Here is a 15,526-nt window from a genome sequence, read left to right on the forward strand (position 1 = left end):
GGGTGGGCCAAATGGTGGATATTCCCAATAATCCAATTCATAAGCTTTCATCCCACATCGAGAGAAACCGAGTGAAATGCCCCCGAGCTGCGCGCACTTCTACAGCCGTCAAATATGCGCAAGGCTGCAGAAAAAGAAGAAGAAGAAAAAGAAGTAAAGCGTGACCAACGAAAGGGGATTTGATACCCGGGGTAGACGAGGAAGTCGATAATTGGCGACAAGGCATTTGTTTGCAAGTAGAGGCTCTACGTATCGTACAGCCTCACTGCACCTGAGAGCACGCAAGCAAGGTACGAGGCGGTCATATTCCCCCCCCCTATCTGCATGTAGATTGAGTGTGGTACATCTTCTGTGAATACAGTATCTGTCAGTAGTGTTGAATTTGACAGCCACAACCCTCCTCCTCAGCCCCGTCATGCATGATGCAAGTAATGAGCAGGTTATACTTTGTGAGGGCTGTAAGACATGGCATCCTGGGATAAGCCTCACGCAGGCTTGAATGCCTTCTCCCATTGGGTTCTCTTCCACGGGGGGAACTTACCTGCAGTGAAAGGGAAATGGAGCGGCTAAAGCTGGTGACCTGGTAGCTACTTACGAGGACCCTGACGCAGTGTGTCAAGCCAAGACAATGGAAAAGCCTTATATTGGTTGGCGTATTGTTCTTGATCCTTGCACACCCAAGACGATCTGGAAGATGCAGTAGATCCCGAGCGAGACTGGTGACCAAGATCGGGGTAAGCAAGCTCATCCAGAAGGGCAGCCGCGCTTGTAACTACCTTGCACCGGTAATAAAAGAACTGCCTTGGCGGCCCGTCATCGTTATATAACACGAGTCTGCCAAGTTGCATTGGAACTTATCGGGACGTCGGCATGAAACCCTCCACTATTTCGGAATGTCGTCAATCTCGTTTCGCGGGTGAACGTTCTCTGCCTGGAAAAAGATTGAAGCGCATTGCCCCCCAGCAGTGACTGCGCCCGCGAATAATTGTGGTTCTCCCCCCCCTTGGTCTGATTTCTGACCTGTGGATGAGGCGGGACGGCCTTGCGTTATCTAAGCATTATCTATCTCCAAGATGTGACTGGAGTTTGTTCGGGTTACGTCTAGATGACTGTTGAACGGAATTAGGTATACTGGAATACATCTTGCAGCATATTGTTTTGAAATGGCTCCCTCTACGTGTGGAGTAGACTTGAAATGAACAGTGCATTGCAATAGTTAGTAATATTACAGCCCAAAATTATGAGATCAATACATGGGGAAACGGCTGCAAAAAAGACTGTCGTCTGCGGCTTATCATCGCCAGGGTCAGAGTTGATTCCTTCATGTTTTGCATAGTACAAAGTCAACTCGCCCACGCTATCCTATGATTTGTTTAACCACTACATCGTAACAGGCTTTATTTCTAAGACTGCTAAGAACATCGTCCTATTTCATCGATTTCACTTTGACGAAGACGATTTGAATGTGTCTTTGGTGTTATTTTTTTTTAATGTCATTTATTAGTGCCGCAGTCAACACAGTGTACAAAGCAAGCTCATGATCGGATTTACAACAAATTTTGTCTGCGATGAGCCTATTGGAATAATGTAAAATTCAGTATTTTTGGATGGTACGACGAAGAAGTCTTTTGAGGAAGGCATGCAGTGTGATGGTATGTAGTGTACAAAAGACAAGCCGCTGTTGACAATATCGATTCCCGAGATCCTGGTGAACACTTCAAAATAGAACTCAGTAATGTGAAGACAGATTTACTTCGCTATGTTGTTTGCTTTACACGCGATGTGATTTTTTGTAAAGTCTGAAAATATGTTTCTGATCTAAAAGTGGTAGGTAGTAGCGAAGGAAACTAAGCAAACACTTGCGGATTCAAGATAGAGTTAATAAATTTAGACTTTCGCCATCCTTCACAACGAGTTATAGGCTCATGGACACGGTACAGTTACAAGACATTTAGTTGAAGTTCATAATTATTCTTGTTAAAACAGTCGCTATGAATGTATATGCAAGTCATCTCAAATCTTCGTTACATTTCTTTTTTTTACAATTTTGAATGTTGTGACAGCTTGGCCGCAATCACCTCCTTTACTGCCTGAACGGGCAATTGGTCAACCTCCTTGCCAGTCCAGTAACGGTCCTAATTCAAACAAGTCAGCAAAACGTGTACATGAGACGAAGGATGTTAAGCGGTGTGTGTCAACATACCTGTTCCAAGCCCTGGTAAATCATGGCCTCGGTGCCAAGGATGACTTGCCAGCCAGCGTCCTCCGCAAGGGCGGCAATCTCAGTGAAGGGGGTAGGGTTGTAGCACATCTCGAGGATGGCGCCCTTGCGGTCCTTTGACAGGAACTCGACGATAATCTCACGGGCCACAATCTCCTCGGGGGTCTTGGGAGGGAAGTTGGGGACGCAGGCAACGATGGCGCCGGGGGCGTCAAGCTCCGTCGCCTCCTGGACGGTGGAGACGTGGTACATGTTGTCTCCATAGCCCCGCGACGTGCACTCTGCGATAACGGCGTCGACCTCGCTCTTGTCGCGGTTGACGAGGTAGATGTCGGTGGCCTTCATCCACTTGCGCAGGGCGTAGACGGCACTGCGAGCGGCACCGCCGCCGCCAATGACGAGGGCGGGCTTGTTGTGGTAGATGGCGTCCGGGTCAGCGACGTTTTGGACGAAGGACTCACGCACGCCGATGACGTCCGTGTTGGTGCCGCAGTATATCCGCTTGCCGTCACGTTCTCTGATGAAGAGGGTGTTGCAGGCGCCGACGTCGCGGCACTCATCCGTCAGCTCGTCAAGGTGCGGGATGATGGCGACCTTGTTAGGCATGGTGACGGAGCTGCCGTAGAACTTGGGGTGCTTGATGAGTTCCAGGAACAGTGCCATGTCGGCCGAGTCCAGTCGCATTTGCTCCCATTTCAGACCGATCCCTTCGTAGATGGTGCTGTGCAGGAGAGGTGACAGGGAATGTGTGATTTTCTGACCAAAAAGGTACCCATGGCGGTCGAGCTGCTCGATCTTTGCCACGATAGGATCCTCCAGCTTTTCCATGATAGCGGGGCTGGCCATGTTTGGCTGTGTTGATTGGGAGGTTTGATGGTTAAGAAAAATGTAAACTTGAGCTTCTAGTCTGTTGGCGTGCTTTTGGGGGTATCTGGCGTTTGTCTTTGTGTATACAAGTTGAATCGTGTGACTGGGTGAAAAGGGGGAAATGTGACAATGGTATGTAAAATGTAGCAATCAAGCAAACAAATAGAAGAATGGAGACTGTTTGTTCTCGGAGTAAAGCTATGCTGAAGCCACTTTTTGATGTTCCCTGGTGTCTCTCTTTTTTTTTCTCTCTTCCGACAGGTTACGAGGCCCAATAATAATTAATTGTTCTTGCGGGACACGGGGAAAAGTCCGGGGGTGAACATTGGGGTGCTTCAAGATCCAGTAGGGCTATTCGTATTGGCAAACACGCACGTTTCTTGGAGGGTCTCCCGGCAAAGAACTCTCCAGAGATACTCCAGATAGAAGTGCCGAACTTTACGAATCTCGGAAGCGTGGGAGAACTACGCCTAGCCGACCAGATTAGAGAGGCAAAGTGAGAAGAAGCGCATCACACCCCCCAAAATGTGTCTCGCTTTGTTAGTGGTGCCCACTTCTCAAGGGTTGAAAGCTGAAGAATGTTTATCCTCTCCACTACACTACCCCAAAAGGGGGGGGAAGCATTTATCCTGACAACCGTCGCCGCCTGGTAAAGATTGTCGTCACCAGCTGCCAAGTTCAACACCATCAACGACCGGTCTTGGTGACGGGCGTTGCACATCACACTCAAAACACTCTCAAAAGGTACATTGGGTACGCGGAAAGCGTCATCCTTACAAGCCCGGCTACCCTCGGCGACCCCAGAATTTCCAAGACTCTTATTCCGCAGCGCAATGATGCTGATAAGTCGGGGGAGGCGGCGGATGAATGATTTGCTCCCCCAACCCACTAAACCACCCGGTGTAATCCGGGGATGGCATGGTAGCAGGCTGTCCTATGAGACCATTGGATAGTCTACTTATCCTGTGACAAACTTGTCGTATGTCTCTGGAGACTTTTGTGTCGATGATTTGGCTACCGAGTTGCAAATAATCTTCCTGATCCCCCTGTTGCCGAGGGACACAGACTTACGACCCAAACGCTCTCCCCTCCACTCCCACATACCTCTGACCTTTTCTACCATCTGGTAACCCCCCTAAAAGCCACTCGAGCCTATCTCATAATCTTGCGTCTTTATGATTTTGTCTTGCTACTGCATTTGATACCCTTGAGAGTCACTTCATCCCTACTCTCTCTCTCTCTCTCCCTCTCGCTCTTACACACACACACACACACATCTCGCCCACCATGCCTTCCCGTCTAGCCATCAGCACCATGTCGCTCGGGCGATGCTGGGCTGGTCACACCTTTGAGCACAAGATGGACATGGCCGCAAAGTACGGTTACCAGGGCATCGAGCTCTGGCATGAGGACCTTATGGATGTCGCCGAACAGCTACCTGGAGGAGCCGCCCTGCTGGAGAACCAACTCGCTGCTGCCAAAATCGTCAAGAGGATGTGCAATGCTCGCAACATCGAGATCGTCTGTCTTCAACCTTTTCAACACTTTGAGGGCCTCATCGACCGTGAACAACATGCTCGTCGGATCGAAGAGTTGCGCGTGTGGATTCAGCTCTCCCACGTCTTGGGCACCGACCTGATCCAGATTCCCAGCAACGTTCTTCCTGCGGAGCAAGTTTCCGAGGATCTTGAGCTTCACATCGCGGATCTCGCAGAGGTGGCAGATATCGGTGCCGCTTCCAACCCTCCCATCCGCTTTTCGTATGAGAGCTTGTCTTGGGGCACGCGGGTCGACGTCTGGGAGACCTGCTGGGAGGTCATTCAGCGGGTCGACCGGCCCAACTTTGGCATGTGCCTCGACACCTTCAATATTGCCGGGCGCATCTTCGCAGACCCTTGCTCAGCAACCGGAAAGACGGCCGACGCCGAGCAGGCAGTGAAGGACTCCATCCAGAGACTCCTCACCACCGTCGACGTTTCCAAGATCATTTACGTGCAGGTCGTGGATGCCGAGAGGCTCGCCGAGCCGCTGACACCCGCTCACCCCTACTACAACCCCGAGCAGCCGTCACGCATGTCTTGGTCAAGAAACTGCCGTTTGTTTTACGGCGAGTACTCCAGAGGTGCCTACCTCCCCGTCCGGGAGCTCTGTGCAGCAATCTTCCAGGGGCTGGGATTCGAGGGTTGGGTCAGCTTTGAGCTGTTCAACAGGAGGATGTCGGAGGAGGATTACGACGTCCCTGAGGAGTTGGCTAAGAGAGGAGCGGCTGCGTGGGCCAAGCTTGTGAGAGACATGAGGCTGAGAGTGGAGGAGCCATCGACGACGATGACGGCGTCGCTATAGTTTCGAGATTATCATGACTGTTATGACACACAAAATTGCAAATAGCGAATGTACAATAATACTACTATTTTGATATTTTACTTTTTTTATTTTCATTTTTATTCTTAGTGATTAACTTTTATCTAAAGCCTCACTTCCTTCTTGATCTTCAAATGTTTCGCCGCAAACTCAATGGCAGCCGTGTATCCGTACACTCCCAACCCGCAGATGACGGCGGCCGCCTTGTCGCTGAAGTAGCTGTGGTGCCTGAAAGCTTCCCTGGCATGGACATTGGAGATGTGAATCTCGACAAAGGGGATGTCGACACCCAGGAGAGCGTCGCGGATGGCGACGCTGGTGTGCGTGAAGGCGGCGGGGTTGATGACGATGGCGTCAATGTTGCCCCTGGCCTCGTGGATGCGGTCGACGATGGCGCCCTCGTGATTGGACTGGAAGTTCTCAATGTGTACTTTGAGATCGGCCGCCTGCTTCTCGGCCATGGAGACGACATCACTGAGCGTCGTCGATCCGTAGGTTTGGGGTTCCCTGGTACCCAGGAGGTTCAGGTTGGGACCGTTGATGAGGAGAATGCGGCTGGCCATTGTGAAGGAGTTTTGAGGTGTTGGGATGATTGACTGATGAGACGGCTTTTTTTTTTTTGAGTTCAGCTTGATTCGAATCTACTGATTATAACTTTAGATGGTTGAGATTCGTTGTTGTTCATAAAGTAGTCTTTCAACCAAGTGGATAAGTCTTGTTCCGTCTAGCCGTCGAGAATGCTCAGCCGGTGATGGGTGATGGGTGGGATGAGAGATGTGATGAGCGCCGCGGGGAACGCATCTGCCCCGGATTTTGAAAAGGCTCACGTAAGTGACTTAATTCAAAAAGCCCTCCTCCTACACATGGCATTCCTCCTGATCGGCATCTCTCTCAACTCCTCTGGAGCTGTGACTTGATTTCTAACCCACTGGGTCTTTGACGAGCGAGGGGGAAGCTTCCCAGCTCCTAATTCGGAGTTCCACACACACATACACACACACGCCCTACCCACACCTTACTAAGGGACCCCTCGTGTTATTTTTTTTATGGTTTTGGGGGATGCTATCCACTGTAACTGGCTCGCCTGGCCGCCCAAGGGACCTGTCCACAGGGCGGGGTGCCCAGGCGGGGTGTTTCCCCGCTGATAGGGGCTGATGGCGCGCCGGACGTCATCCCGCTGTGCTTCCGCAGTCTCCAGCACTCGGTTGGCGGCGGCCCAGCGGTCGAGTCACCAATTTTCTGACTGATAACCAGCCCCAGGGGGGGCCGATCCCGCATGCGGTCGTGCCGTCTGATGTGCTTTTGTTGGTTTCAACCATTTTCTGCTACTCTCGTGTTCTTTCTTCTCGCCAATCTTGATTACTTTTTTTTTTTTTTTTTCTTCTTCTTTTTTGCTTCTTATTTTTATGAGAATCTTTCTAGAAAAGCCGATACCCTAAAGGACTGATATAAATAATGGCGGACATTAGCGACAATGAGCTTCGTGAGATCTACGACTTTGCCGTTCAATTGGGCAAAGATGCGGGAGCCATGCTCATGAAGGCGGCGAGGTCGAGGTTCGAGGGCGGCGAATCGCAAGTCATTACAGAAAAGGAGAATTCAGTAGACCTGGTAACCAAGACAGACACAGGTACGCACTCTTGTAGAGAAACTCTGTGACAGCGTGGGAGCTGCGAATTAAGTCACTGACAAAACCATCTCACTCCAGAAGTTGAAGCTTTCATCCACACTTCGGTCGCAAACAAGTATCCCAACCACAAGTGAGTAGCAGCTTGTTGCCATAAAGCTCGTCTCTTCCCTCTCATCTTCTCACGCATTCATTCCTTACAATTGCCAGATTCATTGGCGAAGAGACATACTCAGCCGGCTCATCCCGCGATTACCTCGTCGACGACAGCCCGACATGGATCGTCGACCCCCTCGACGGCACCGTCAACTTCACCCACCTCTTCCCCATGTTCTGCGTCTCCATCGGCTTCGCAGTGAAAGGAAAGCCGATCATCGGAGTCATCAACGCGCCCTTCCTCAACCAGACATTCTCCTCCCTCAAGGGCCACGGCGCCTGGATGAACGAGACGCAGAAGCTGCCCCTCATCCTCAGCCCCCTGCCGGCCAACGCCCCTAGCGGATGCGTCTTTTCGTGTGAATGGGGCAAGGACCGTCGGGATACGCCAGATGGAAACATGCACCGGAAGGTCGAGAGCTTCGTCAACATGGCGGCTGAGAGAGGTGGAAGAGGCGGCAAGGGCGGCATGGTGCACGGCATGAGAAGTTTGGGAAGGTTAGTTTATTGCCATGGCCGATGCAAGGGACGCCTGCTGACGAAACAGTGCGACGTTGGACCTGGCGTATACCGCCATGGGATCGTTCGATATTTGGTGGGAGGGTGGCTGCTGGGAGTGGTAAGTTTACCTTGGCTGTTCTTGTCAATATATTGTGCTGATGCATTTCCTCCAGGGACGTCGCCGCAGGAATCGCAATCCTCGAAGAGGCCGGTGGATTGATGACCATCGCCAACCCGCCCGGAGATACAACAGTCATCCCGGAAGCAAAGCTGGGCAGCAGACTTTACTTGGCCATTCGGTAAGCTGATGTCCCAGGAAATCGTCGTGGCTCGTAGCTAACAACATCTAGTCCCGCAGGGCCTTCTGAGAATGAGACCGGTCGACAGGCACAAGAAAGAGTGGTGCGAGAGACGTGGAAGCGTGTAAGACACCTGGAATACTCAAGACCTGGTGTGTAAGACAAAATAAGACGAGGAGACGCAACTCGACATTGCAGACAAAACCAAAAAAAAAGAAAAAGACATAATTCCATTTAGAGATCAGTTCTAGCTTGTTCTCCAGCCCATGCCCTCCGCACAATCTCTCGAATCTTTGCCTTTTCCAACGGGCGCGGGTTCCAGTATGGCGTGTCCGAAGCAACATCCGTGACGTGATCAATCTCGCTCTCCTTCATGCCCACGTCCCTGAGCCCCGTCGGGATATCCAGGAGCCGGATCAATTCGTTCAGACCTGCCACGATACCGGCGACGGAGTCTTCCGTGCTTTGGAAGAGGGCCGCCGACAACTTGCTTCTAGTCTCCTCGGAGAACGAAACGGCATTGTAAGCAATGCTGTGCGGGAGCAAGATGGAGTGCGTCTCCGCGTGGGGGAGACCCAAGGTCCCGCCCGCGGCGTGAGCCAACTTGTGCTGAAGCGCAATCCCAGTTGCGGTCGCCAGGAGTCCGGCGAGGAACGCGCCGTAGAGGGCCGATGTGCGCGCCTCAGTCGATGACGGGTTGTCAACGACCACTGGGAGTGAACGAGACAAAGCCTTGATGGACTCAAGAGCAAGGTGGTCTGTGATGGGACTGGCTTGACGTGAGTACAACGCCTCGACTGTTTTCCCGTTAGTGATGCTGCGATGCCTTGTGATCAAACGGCTCCAAGTGACGTTGAAAAGGATAGGCGACAGGCACAGCGGGGAAACGTACATGAGTGTGCCATGGCATTTAGGCCACTTGGACCGCTGACTTTGGCCGGAAGATCCATCGTCAAGTCGACGTCGTATATGACGACCTTTGGTAGAACCTTGGGATCTGTAGTTGAGGTCTTTTTGCCGTCCTTGGTCTCTCCAATGATTGGCGTCATCTCTGAGCCCGAATAAGTCGTTGGAATGGCAACCTGTGGCAACGCGGTGCGGAGGGCAATGGCCTTTCCTAAACCGACCGCGCTGCCTCCACCGACCGAGATGAGAACATCTCTGTTATTCGCACGTTCTACCGCTGGCCCGATGATTTCGCTCGGGTTGTGGACTTTGGCCGTGTCGAGGATGTCTGTGTCTTTGATGCCAGCCTCTGTGAGCTGGTCCTGAATCTTGGTGGCCAGAGAAGTCCGAGACGGAGAGCATATGATGAGTGGTTTTGAGAGGTTCCGAGACTTGAGCTCGCCAGCCAACTCCTTTAGAGTGCCTGGCCCGAAGAACACCTTTGGCGTGGTGATGCCGAACACAAAAGGCGCAATGGACTCCATGGTTTGTTATAGTGAAGAAGAGTTTCTTTTCCTGAGGTGTACAGGGTTGGTGTGATTTGGGGTGAGAGCGTTGCTTATTTTAAAGGCTGAGCGAGGTCTCCAAGTTGTCAGTTAGTCGTCATCGCGGGGGGAGTGGGGTCCGACCGTTGAGACAGTTCTCCGACCCGACAAGGCCGGTAATCCCGCCTGGTTGTGGCAAGTGTCTTCCTCAGACCCTACACTCATGGTGTAAGCCGTTGTTCACCTGGAGTAAATGGCGTTGGATTTCATAAACTAATTACGGACTTTCTGCCGGGACACTTCAATGCGAGTAAGCAGTCGATTATGGGGCATGGTAGCCAACGCAAACATGGATTCGAATCAGTTCCATTGGTTGCCTATCTTTCTTCAGACGACCCTGGAGGGGTATCATTAGTTATATCGACTTAATCCAAGCCATCGAAACCCAGAATGCCGTGAGCGCCCATGGGGCCCAGCTTGGCCGCGGCTCCCGTGTTCTGGCGCTTGCTCTGCCTCTTTCCACCGTCACTATCACTGTCGCTGTCGCTATCGCTATCACCGCCCGCGCGGCGCTTGCCGGGCGCTCCGTCCTCGCTGTCGCTGTCTTCGTCGCTGTCATCGCCATCGCCTCCTTGAAGCTCTGAAAGCTCCTCCCATACCTTGACAGTCCTACCACCGGCAGTGATCAGCCGGTTCTCCGAGTCAAAAGCGACGGAAATAACACCCTCAACATCGTCGTGTCGGAGGTTGACCACCTGATCGACATCTCTAGTAACCAAGTCGACGACCCTCAGGCTGCCGTCGCCTAGACCTACAACCAGCTTCTTGCCCAGGCCAAGCTCCTGAGGCACCAGGGCCAGAGCATCCAGACTCTCGCCACCCGACTTTCCACCATCGACGATGATGCGCTCCTGCTGATCATCCCAAGCGCCCCGATCCCACACCGTGACAACACCAGACCCAGAACCAACAGCGACGACACCGTTGTTTCGGTTGTTCTTGGGTCCCAGGCCAGGGACGTAGGTCGCGGACAGCAGCTCGTCCTCCTGGTCGTCGGACCGAACAAGAACACCCTTTCGAACATCAGTTACGGCGAGAGTGGTGCCACCGGTTGAGACCCATTGCTTCGGGAAACCAGACGTGCTCTCGGCGGACGGGGGGAGGGGGACCACAGCGGAGACGTAATCGGAGTGAGGGAAATGGGTCTGGGCGGGCTTGGTGGCGGGCGCGCCGTCTCTCAAGTCGATTATGTGCATGGCGCCAGAGTCGCAACCGAGGAGGAGGCTCTGGGGGTTCAAGACGTGCATGAGGGTCGGGGCATCGGTCTGCTTGTTTGAGGAAGGAAGGGCGACCTTGGAAATGACCTTGCCGGTCTCGGGGGAGAAGTGCTTGAGCAGTCCATCGGTGCCGGCAGAGTAGACAGCTGTAGACGACATAAAGTCAGCTTTTCTTCTTGTAGATCGCCGCAGCTCTTGGGCAGGTTACTAACCAGATCCATCGTGACTGTAGGCGACAACTCTACAGCTACCCTTGTGCCTTCTCGTGCGCCAGACACTCTCAATCATGCCCCGACCGGTCGAAGAAATGCTGGTATCGGCATCGCCAGACGCATCGGAGGCGTTATCGACAGGGGCCGGCAGGCGGAAAGTCTCGACATGGCCAGAGGCGAGGCCGACAGTCAGCATCGGCTCAGTTGGATGGAGAGCCTGGGTGAAGACGTCGGCCGACAGGGGGAGGGTGCAAAGGTTTTCGAACATTTCTGCGGCATCAATTGGTGTCCTGGACACACAAACAATCGATTAGAGAGGGGGAAAGAGGGCCTATAACAAGGGCTGGCTGGCAAATCTTGACAGAAGCTGACCGAAGCCAGGTTGGAGGGGGACTACGACGAAATTTTTAAGGTGAAGATTTCACCGAGGTGTAGAATGCCCCACCTGAGCTCTCACCGAGCGCCACTTCAAGACCAGCGGACCAGGGTGCTGGGAAGACAGTAACCAGCACAGCAGGGACCTATTCCCGCCTCGTTTGAAAAGGTAGAAACACGGACACACGGAGCAACCCGTCCAGCACGAACCAAAGGACTTTAGTTTTGAAATTTGGTTTTGGCGACAATCCATGTTTCTCGATTGCGACGGTGCAACAATCCGCTTCCCTGTTGGTCCATTTTTGTTGTGATACCGATGGCAGGCACAGCCCGCCGTGAGCATGTGTGCCGCAACTCAAACCGGCGTTGCATTAGTAAATCTCTTGAGATGCTGGCAATGGCTTCAACGTAATATGTTACGACCCAGCGCTCTAAAAGTTTTTGGGGCCTTTTTCTTTCTTTCTTCAATGATTTCAATTGCTTAGCGGCTAGGAAAGTTCGATTGTGTCAGTGGAAGCTGCTTGTTTTTTAAGGTGCTACCTACCTTATTTGTCGACCTCTTTTTTAGCAGAAAAGGAAAGAGTCGGTCGGGCTCACTGTCCCTTAAGGTTAATTGATGCGGGGTCCTTCCCCGCAGGGCGGTAAAGTGTAAAGTATACATAGCGGCAGCTGCAGGAAACACTGGAATGGTCGCACCTGCCACAGCGGGGTTCCTGCATCAAGTCGATCCCAGCAGTCGAAAAGCAGTCCAAAGACAGAAACAACGGCAGGTACGGACGGTCGTGCAGGACAGAAAAGCACCCTTGTTTCGCACGCATCATACATTCCTCTTTTACTTCTTTCCCCCTTCTTTTTAAACCGTTTCCCTCTCCTCTTCCCCTTGAATACCGTTTGTGTTGAGACACACCCCTTATTGAGGTTTCCCCAATAACGCGACGCAACCGGTACCCAGACAGCCCCCTTAAAAACAAGTCTACCACCGGCTGCATCGCAAGCCATGAAGCTGTTTCCCACAGCATTAGGAGGCCTGTTGATTTTCCTGCAGTCCTCCGCAATGGCGTACCCCCCAGAGAACCTGCGCTGTGTCATGTACCTGACCGGGTCAGCAGCTCCCCTCCCTCCCTTGACTACATCCGTCAACCGCTGCAGCTGCTAACGTCCCGCCATAGTCAACATCCCAATGTGCCTTCCAAGGAGCTGGTGTCTCACATCACCCACGTGGAGTTGGCCTTTATGAATTCTGACACCTTCAACAAAGACGTCGCAGAATGGCCGCTTTTCACCACCGTAGAAAAGGTCCGTACCCAGTTCAGGCCTGGTACTAAGGTCATGGTCGCCATTGGCGGCTGGAGCGATACCAAGGGTTTCGACACTGCTGCCCGTACTCCAGAGTCGCGGAAGAAATGGGCCCAGAATGTGGCCGACATGGTCAAGGCCACAGGTGCTGACGGTAAGGAGCCACCATAGATTATAGTATATTGCAATAGGCAAAGCAAGACTGACAGAAGCAGGCATCGACATGGACTGGGAATACCCGGGGTGAGTGGAAAAGAACTAATCTTTTCACATGTGTCTTTCTAATGAGTACACCAGTGGAAACGGTGAGGACTACAAGAACAACACCAACGAGGAGAAAAAGTGGGAAATCGACGCCTACCCGTTGCTCCTTGAAGAAGTCCGTAGACAGCTTCCCAAGGATAAGCTTATATCAGCTGCGACTCCTGGTCTTGAGCGTGACATGATTGCCTTCACAAAGGAAACTGTCCCGCGCATCGAGCGCGCTCTCGATTTCGTTAACGTCATGACTTACGACATGATGAACCGCCGAGACAACGTTACGAAGCACCACACCGGCTTGGAACTGTCCCGAATCGCCGTCGAAAACTACATGGCTCGGGGAGTTCCTGCCCATAAGATCAATCTCGGCTTTGCCTTCTACACCAAATGGTTCAAAACAACCGACTGCCCTGAAGGCCAGGAGGTCGGTTGTCCAACACCGTTGATGGAGGACCCCGTTACCGGCGGTGACCTAGGCCAGACCGGAGGCTTCAGTTGGAATGACGGAGTCCCAGAGGAGGTCAAGGGGTCGTTTGAGCGGGCCCAAAAAGATGGCAAGTATGACGAGAAGGGTGGTGGATACTACTACTTGGACAGGGCCGAAAAGCGATGGTGGACGTACGATAACCGCGATGCTATCCTCCGCAAGTTCCCCGCTCTCGTCGATCGCATGCGGCTCGGCGGTGTCTTTGCCTGGGGTTTGGGAGAAGACGGTCCCAATTATGAGAGCCTCAAGGCCGTCAACGAAGGGCTGGCGCAGCGAAGTGGCAGAGGAGGGGTATGGTGGCCTGGTCCGCCACGTGAGGCTGATGAGCTGTAGGTGAGCCCCGAGCAGCGGAGAAAGCCGCTGCTTTTCGTGTCCTAGAAGATGAACCGTCGACTCACTTTCGAGTTGCGCATAGTGCCAACCGTGCGGCGTCGCACGTGGAATGAAAAGCTTACATGTTATTGTGAACGTCATGATAAGACGCGATGTCGATACTAGACCAATTGAAGCTTAATTATCAACTCTACTGCTTCGCAAGCGACCTAGTCTACCTTGCTCGGGTCTTGGGACATATTGCGGATGCTACTAAGGCGTTGACACGGGCAATGGCCAATACCTGTTGATTGACGACTGCGGTTTACCCTCTTGTCATGTAGTACCGAAAAGGAAGCTTGGGCGCAAGCTAAGCTTTGGTAAGCTATGATTGGATGCTGTCACGATTTGACGAGATTCTATCTCTCCAGACACGAGTGACAAGCCTCAATTGACAACTTGAAAGCCCTAGCTCCAGAAGGCTTCCTTGTGGTTCCCAGCTAGGGTTGATGCTATCGACCACTGCACACTAGTATTCGCGCAAATCGGTTCGCGAAGTACCTCATCGAGGCTTTCCAATGGCCGCTGTCAAGTGATGGGCCGAAAAAGTTCTTTGCGAGACAATATAAGGTTTTTGTCTTTGTGATACAACCAACAACCATGTCAAAGGTCCCAAGAGGTCATGCTTAGACAGCCACAGATCTAAGTTGTCTTAGCCAGATGAACGGTGCAAACCAAAAGTGTTTGCATCGTTGCGTCACATGGAATGACAGCAGCCGTGGATAACTGGTCAGACGGTCTCTGGTTTGACCGATGTGGCTGCAGGTTATGCGGAAGATGAAGGGGACCTAAATGAGCTGGTGCTGTAATACAGAAAACCGAACGATCTTAGGACTCAGCAGGGATTGTCTTGTAGATGGCTGGGCAAGTTAATGGGCAAAGTGTCGAGCCGGCAACTCGGAAGTAGAAGCGGAGAGCCAAGAGGCAAGACGCGTCAGGGACTCGCGCTTGGGGGGGGCTTAAAAGTGTGGGATGAGCGCCGGAGGTAAGCACACCGACAGTGAAGAGTTTTTTTTTGTCCTTTCGAATAGGGACACAGGGAAGAAGAGGTTGGGTGGTCCTCAAGGAAACTTGGCGGTCTGACATGAGAGACCCACGTCATAAGGGTTGGTTCCCGTCGGGGGAACACCCTTTGCTGCATGCTGGCGGTGCCGGGGCCGAGACGGGTCGGCGGCCCACTCTTTGCCGGCGTTAGGTCATTGTGAGGTGCCTCTCTTAGGGGAGCATGCGCTTCAAGTGTTTCCCGTTTGCAAGTTCGTTAGTACCGGTAGTTGAATGATGTGTGGTCCATGCTGAGACCCAATGGTTCATGATCCATGTCTTTGCATCACAAGCCAAGAATGCAGGGTCGCGAGGTGGTGCAGTGAGGGAGGCTTTTAGTGGTTGTTGGGCAGTGCGGGTGACAGAAGCCAATCGACCAGATGATGGGTGGTGGGCGACGTTTACGCGGATTAGTTTCACCTGTCTGCCTCTACCAGCGAGTTAAATGAAGATGCTAAAGGGCGAACGAGCAAAGCCAATAGCTGTCAGCCAATGCCTTCCCTCGATCTCCAGCGTTAGACACATCCTAGTGTCGCGTCCCTCTAGCCGTGTCTTGGTGTTCTGCGCGGAGAGGGCAGCTCGGGCGAACGATGAATCAGTACTGATTTCATCGAAAGTGACAGAACGGATGGAGGAGTCCGCCTCTGTGACGCAACATGTGTAATTCACGTAATTGGGTTGCAAGAACTACGGCAGCGGCATGCCGAGCAGCTAAGCAAATTCTAGGCTTTTTTTTTTTGCTT

The 15,526-nt window shown here is 52.5% G+C and overlaps 8 protein-coding genes across 8 annotated transcripts; 4 read left to right on the plus strand and 4 right to left on the minus strand.

Annotated features, from left to right (window-relative positions):
• Nucleotides 1-11: 11 nt before the first annotated feature.
• On the plus strand, nt 12-164 carry CTRU02_215314 (uncharacterized protein; the record flags this gene model as incomplete). Its single annotated transcript, XM_070206431.1, has 1 exon — nt 12-164. One exon carries the CDS (start codon nt 12-14, stop codon nt 162-164), a length of 153 nt encoding a protein of 50 aa, XP_070059870.1.
• Nucleotides 165-2,039: 1,875 nt separating this feature from the next.
• On the minus strand, nt 2,040-3,067 carry CTRU02_215315 (quinate dehydrogenase; the record flags this gene model as incomplete). Its single annotated transcript, XM_036731508.1, has 2 exons — nt 2,040-2,135; nt 2,204-3,067. 2 exons carry the CDS (start codon nt 3,065-3,067, stop codon nt 2,040-2,042), a joined length of 960 nt encoding a protein of 319 aa, XP_036576716.1.
• Nucleotides 3,068-4,375: 1,308 nt separating this feature from the next.
• Nucleotides 4,376-5,431, plus strand: CTRU02_215316 (3-dehydroshikimate dehydratase; the record flags this gene model as incomplete). The annotated part of the gene is made up of 1 exon (XM_036731509.1): nt 4,376-5,431. The coding sequence occupies one exon, from the start codon at nt 4,376-4,378 to the stop codon at nt 5,429-5,431; it is 1,056 nt and encodes a 351-aa protein (XP_036576717.1).
• Nucleotides 5,432-5,553: 122 nt separating this feature from the next.
• Nucleotides 5,554-6,012, minus strand: CTRU02_215317 (3-dehydroquinate dehydratase; the record flags this gene model as incomplete). The annotated part of the gene is made up of 1 exon (XM_036731510.1): nt 5,554-6,012. The coding sequence occupies one exon, from the start codon at nt 6,010-6,012 to the stop codon at nt 5,554-5,556; it is 459 nt and encodes a 152-aa protein (XP_036576718.1).
• An 892-nt stretch (nt 6,013-6,904) lies between these two features.
• CTRU02_215318 (Protein qutG) lies at nt 6,905-8,192 on the plus strand (the record flags this gene model as incomplete). Its single annotated transcript, XM_070206432.1, has 6 exons — nt 6,905-7,079; nt 7,158-7,209; nt 7,269-7,730; nt 7,780-7,851; nt 7,907-8,032; nt 8,084-8,192. 6 exons carry the CDS (start codon nt 6,905-6,907, stop codon nt 8,190-8,192), a joined length of 996 nt encoding a protein of 331 aa, XP_070059871.1.
• A 74-nt stretch (nt 8,193-8,266) lies between these two features.
• Nucleotides 8,267-9,462, minus strand: CTRU02_215319 (maleylacetate reductase; the record flags this gene model as incomplete). The annotated part of the gene is made up of 2 exons (XM_070206433.1): nt 8,267-8,843; nt 8,885-9,462. 2 exons carry the CDS (start codon nt 9,460-9,462, stop codon nt 8,267-8,269), a joined length of 1,155 nt encoding a protein of 384 aa, XP_070059872.1.
• Nucleotides 9,463-9,887: 425 nt separating this feature from the next.
• On the minus strand, nt 9,888-11,219 carry CTRU02_215320 (WD repeat-containing protein JIP5; the record flags this gene model as incomplete). The annotated part of the gene is made up of 2 exons (XM_070206434.1): nt 9,888-10,885; nt 10,952-11,219. The coding sequence occupies 2 exons, from the start codon at nt 11,217-11,219 to the stop codon at nt 9,888-9,890; spliced, it is 1,266 nt and encodes a 421-aa protein (XP_070059873.1).
• A 1,104-nt stretch (nt 11,220-12,323) lies between these two features.
• On the plus strand, nt 12,324-13,703 carry CTRU02_215321 (glycosyl hydrolase family 18; the record flags this gene model as incomplete). Its single annotated transcript, XM_070206435.1, has 4 exons — nt 12,324-12,385; nt 12,433-12,776; nt 12,838-12,865; nt 12,920-13,703. 4 exons carry the CDS (start codon nt 12,324-12,326, stop codon nt 13,701-13,703), a joined length of 1,218 nt encoding a protein of 405 aa, XP_070059874.1.
• Between the last annotated feature and the right edge of the window lie 1,823 nt (nt 13,704-15,526).

Source organism: Colletotrichum truncatum (genome assembly GCF_014235925.2).
Source record: "Colletotrichum truncatum strain CMES1059 chromosome Unknown Contig_0015, whole genome shotgun sequence".
NCBI classification, from domain to species: domain Eukaryota; kingdom Fungi; phylum Ascomycota; class Sordariomycetes; order Glomerellales; family Glomerellaceae; genus Colletotrichum; species Colletotrichum truncatum.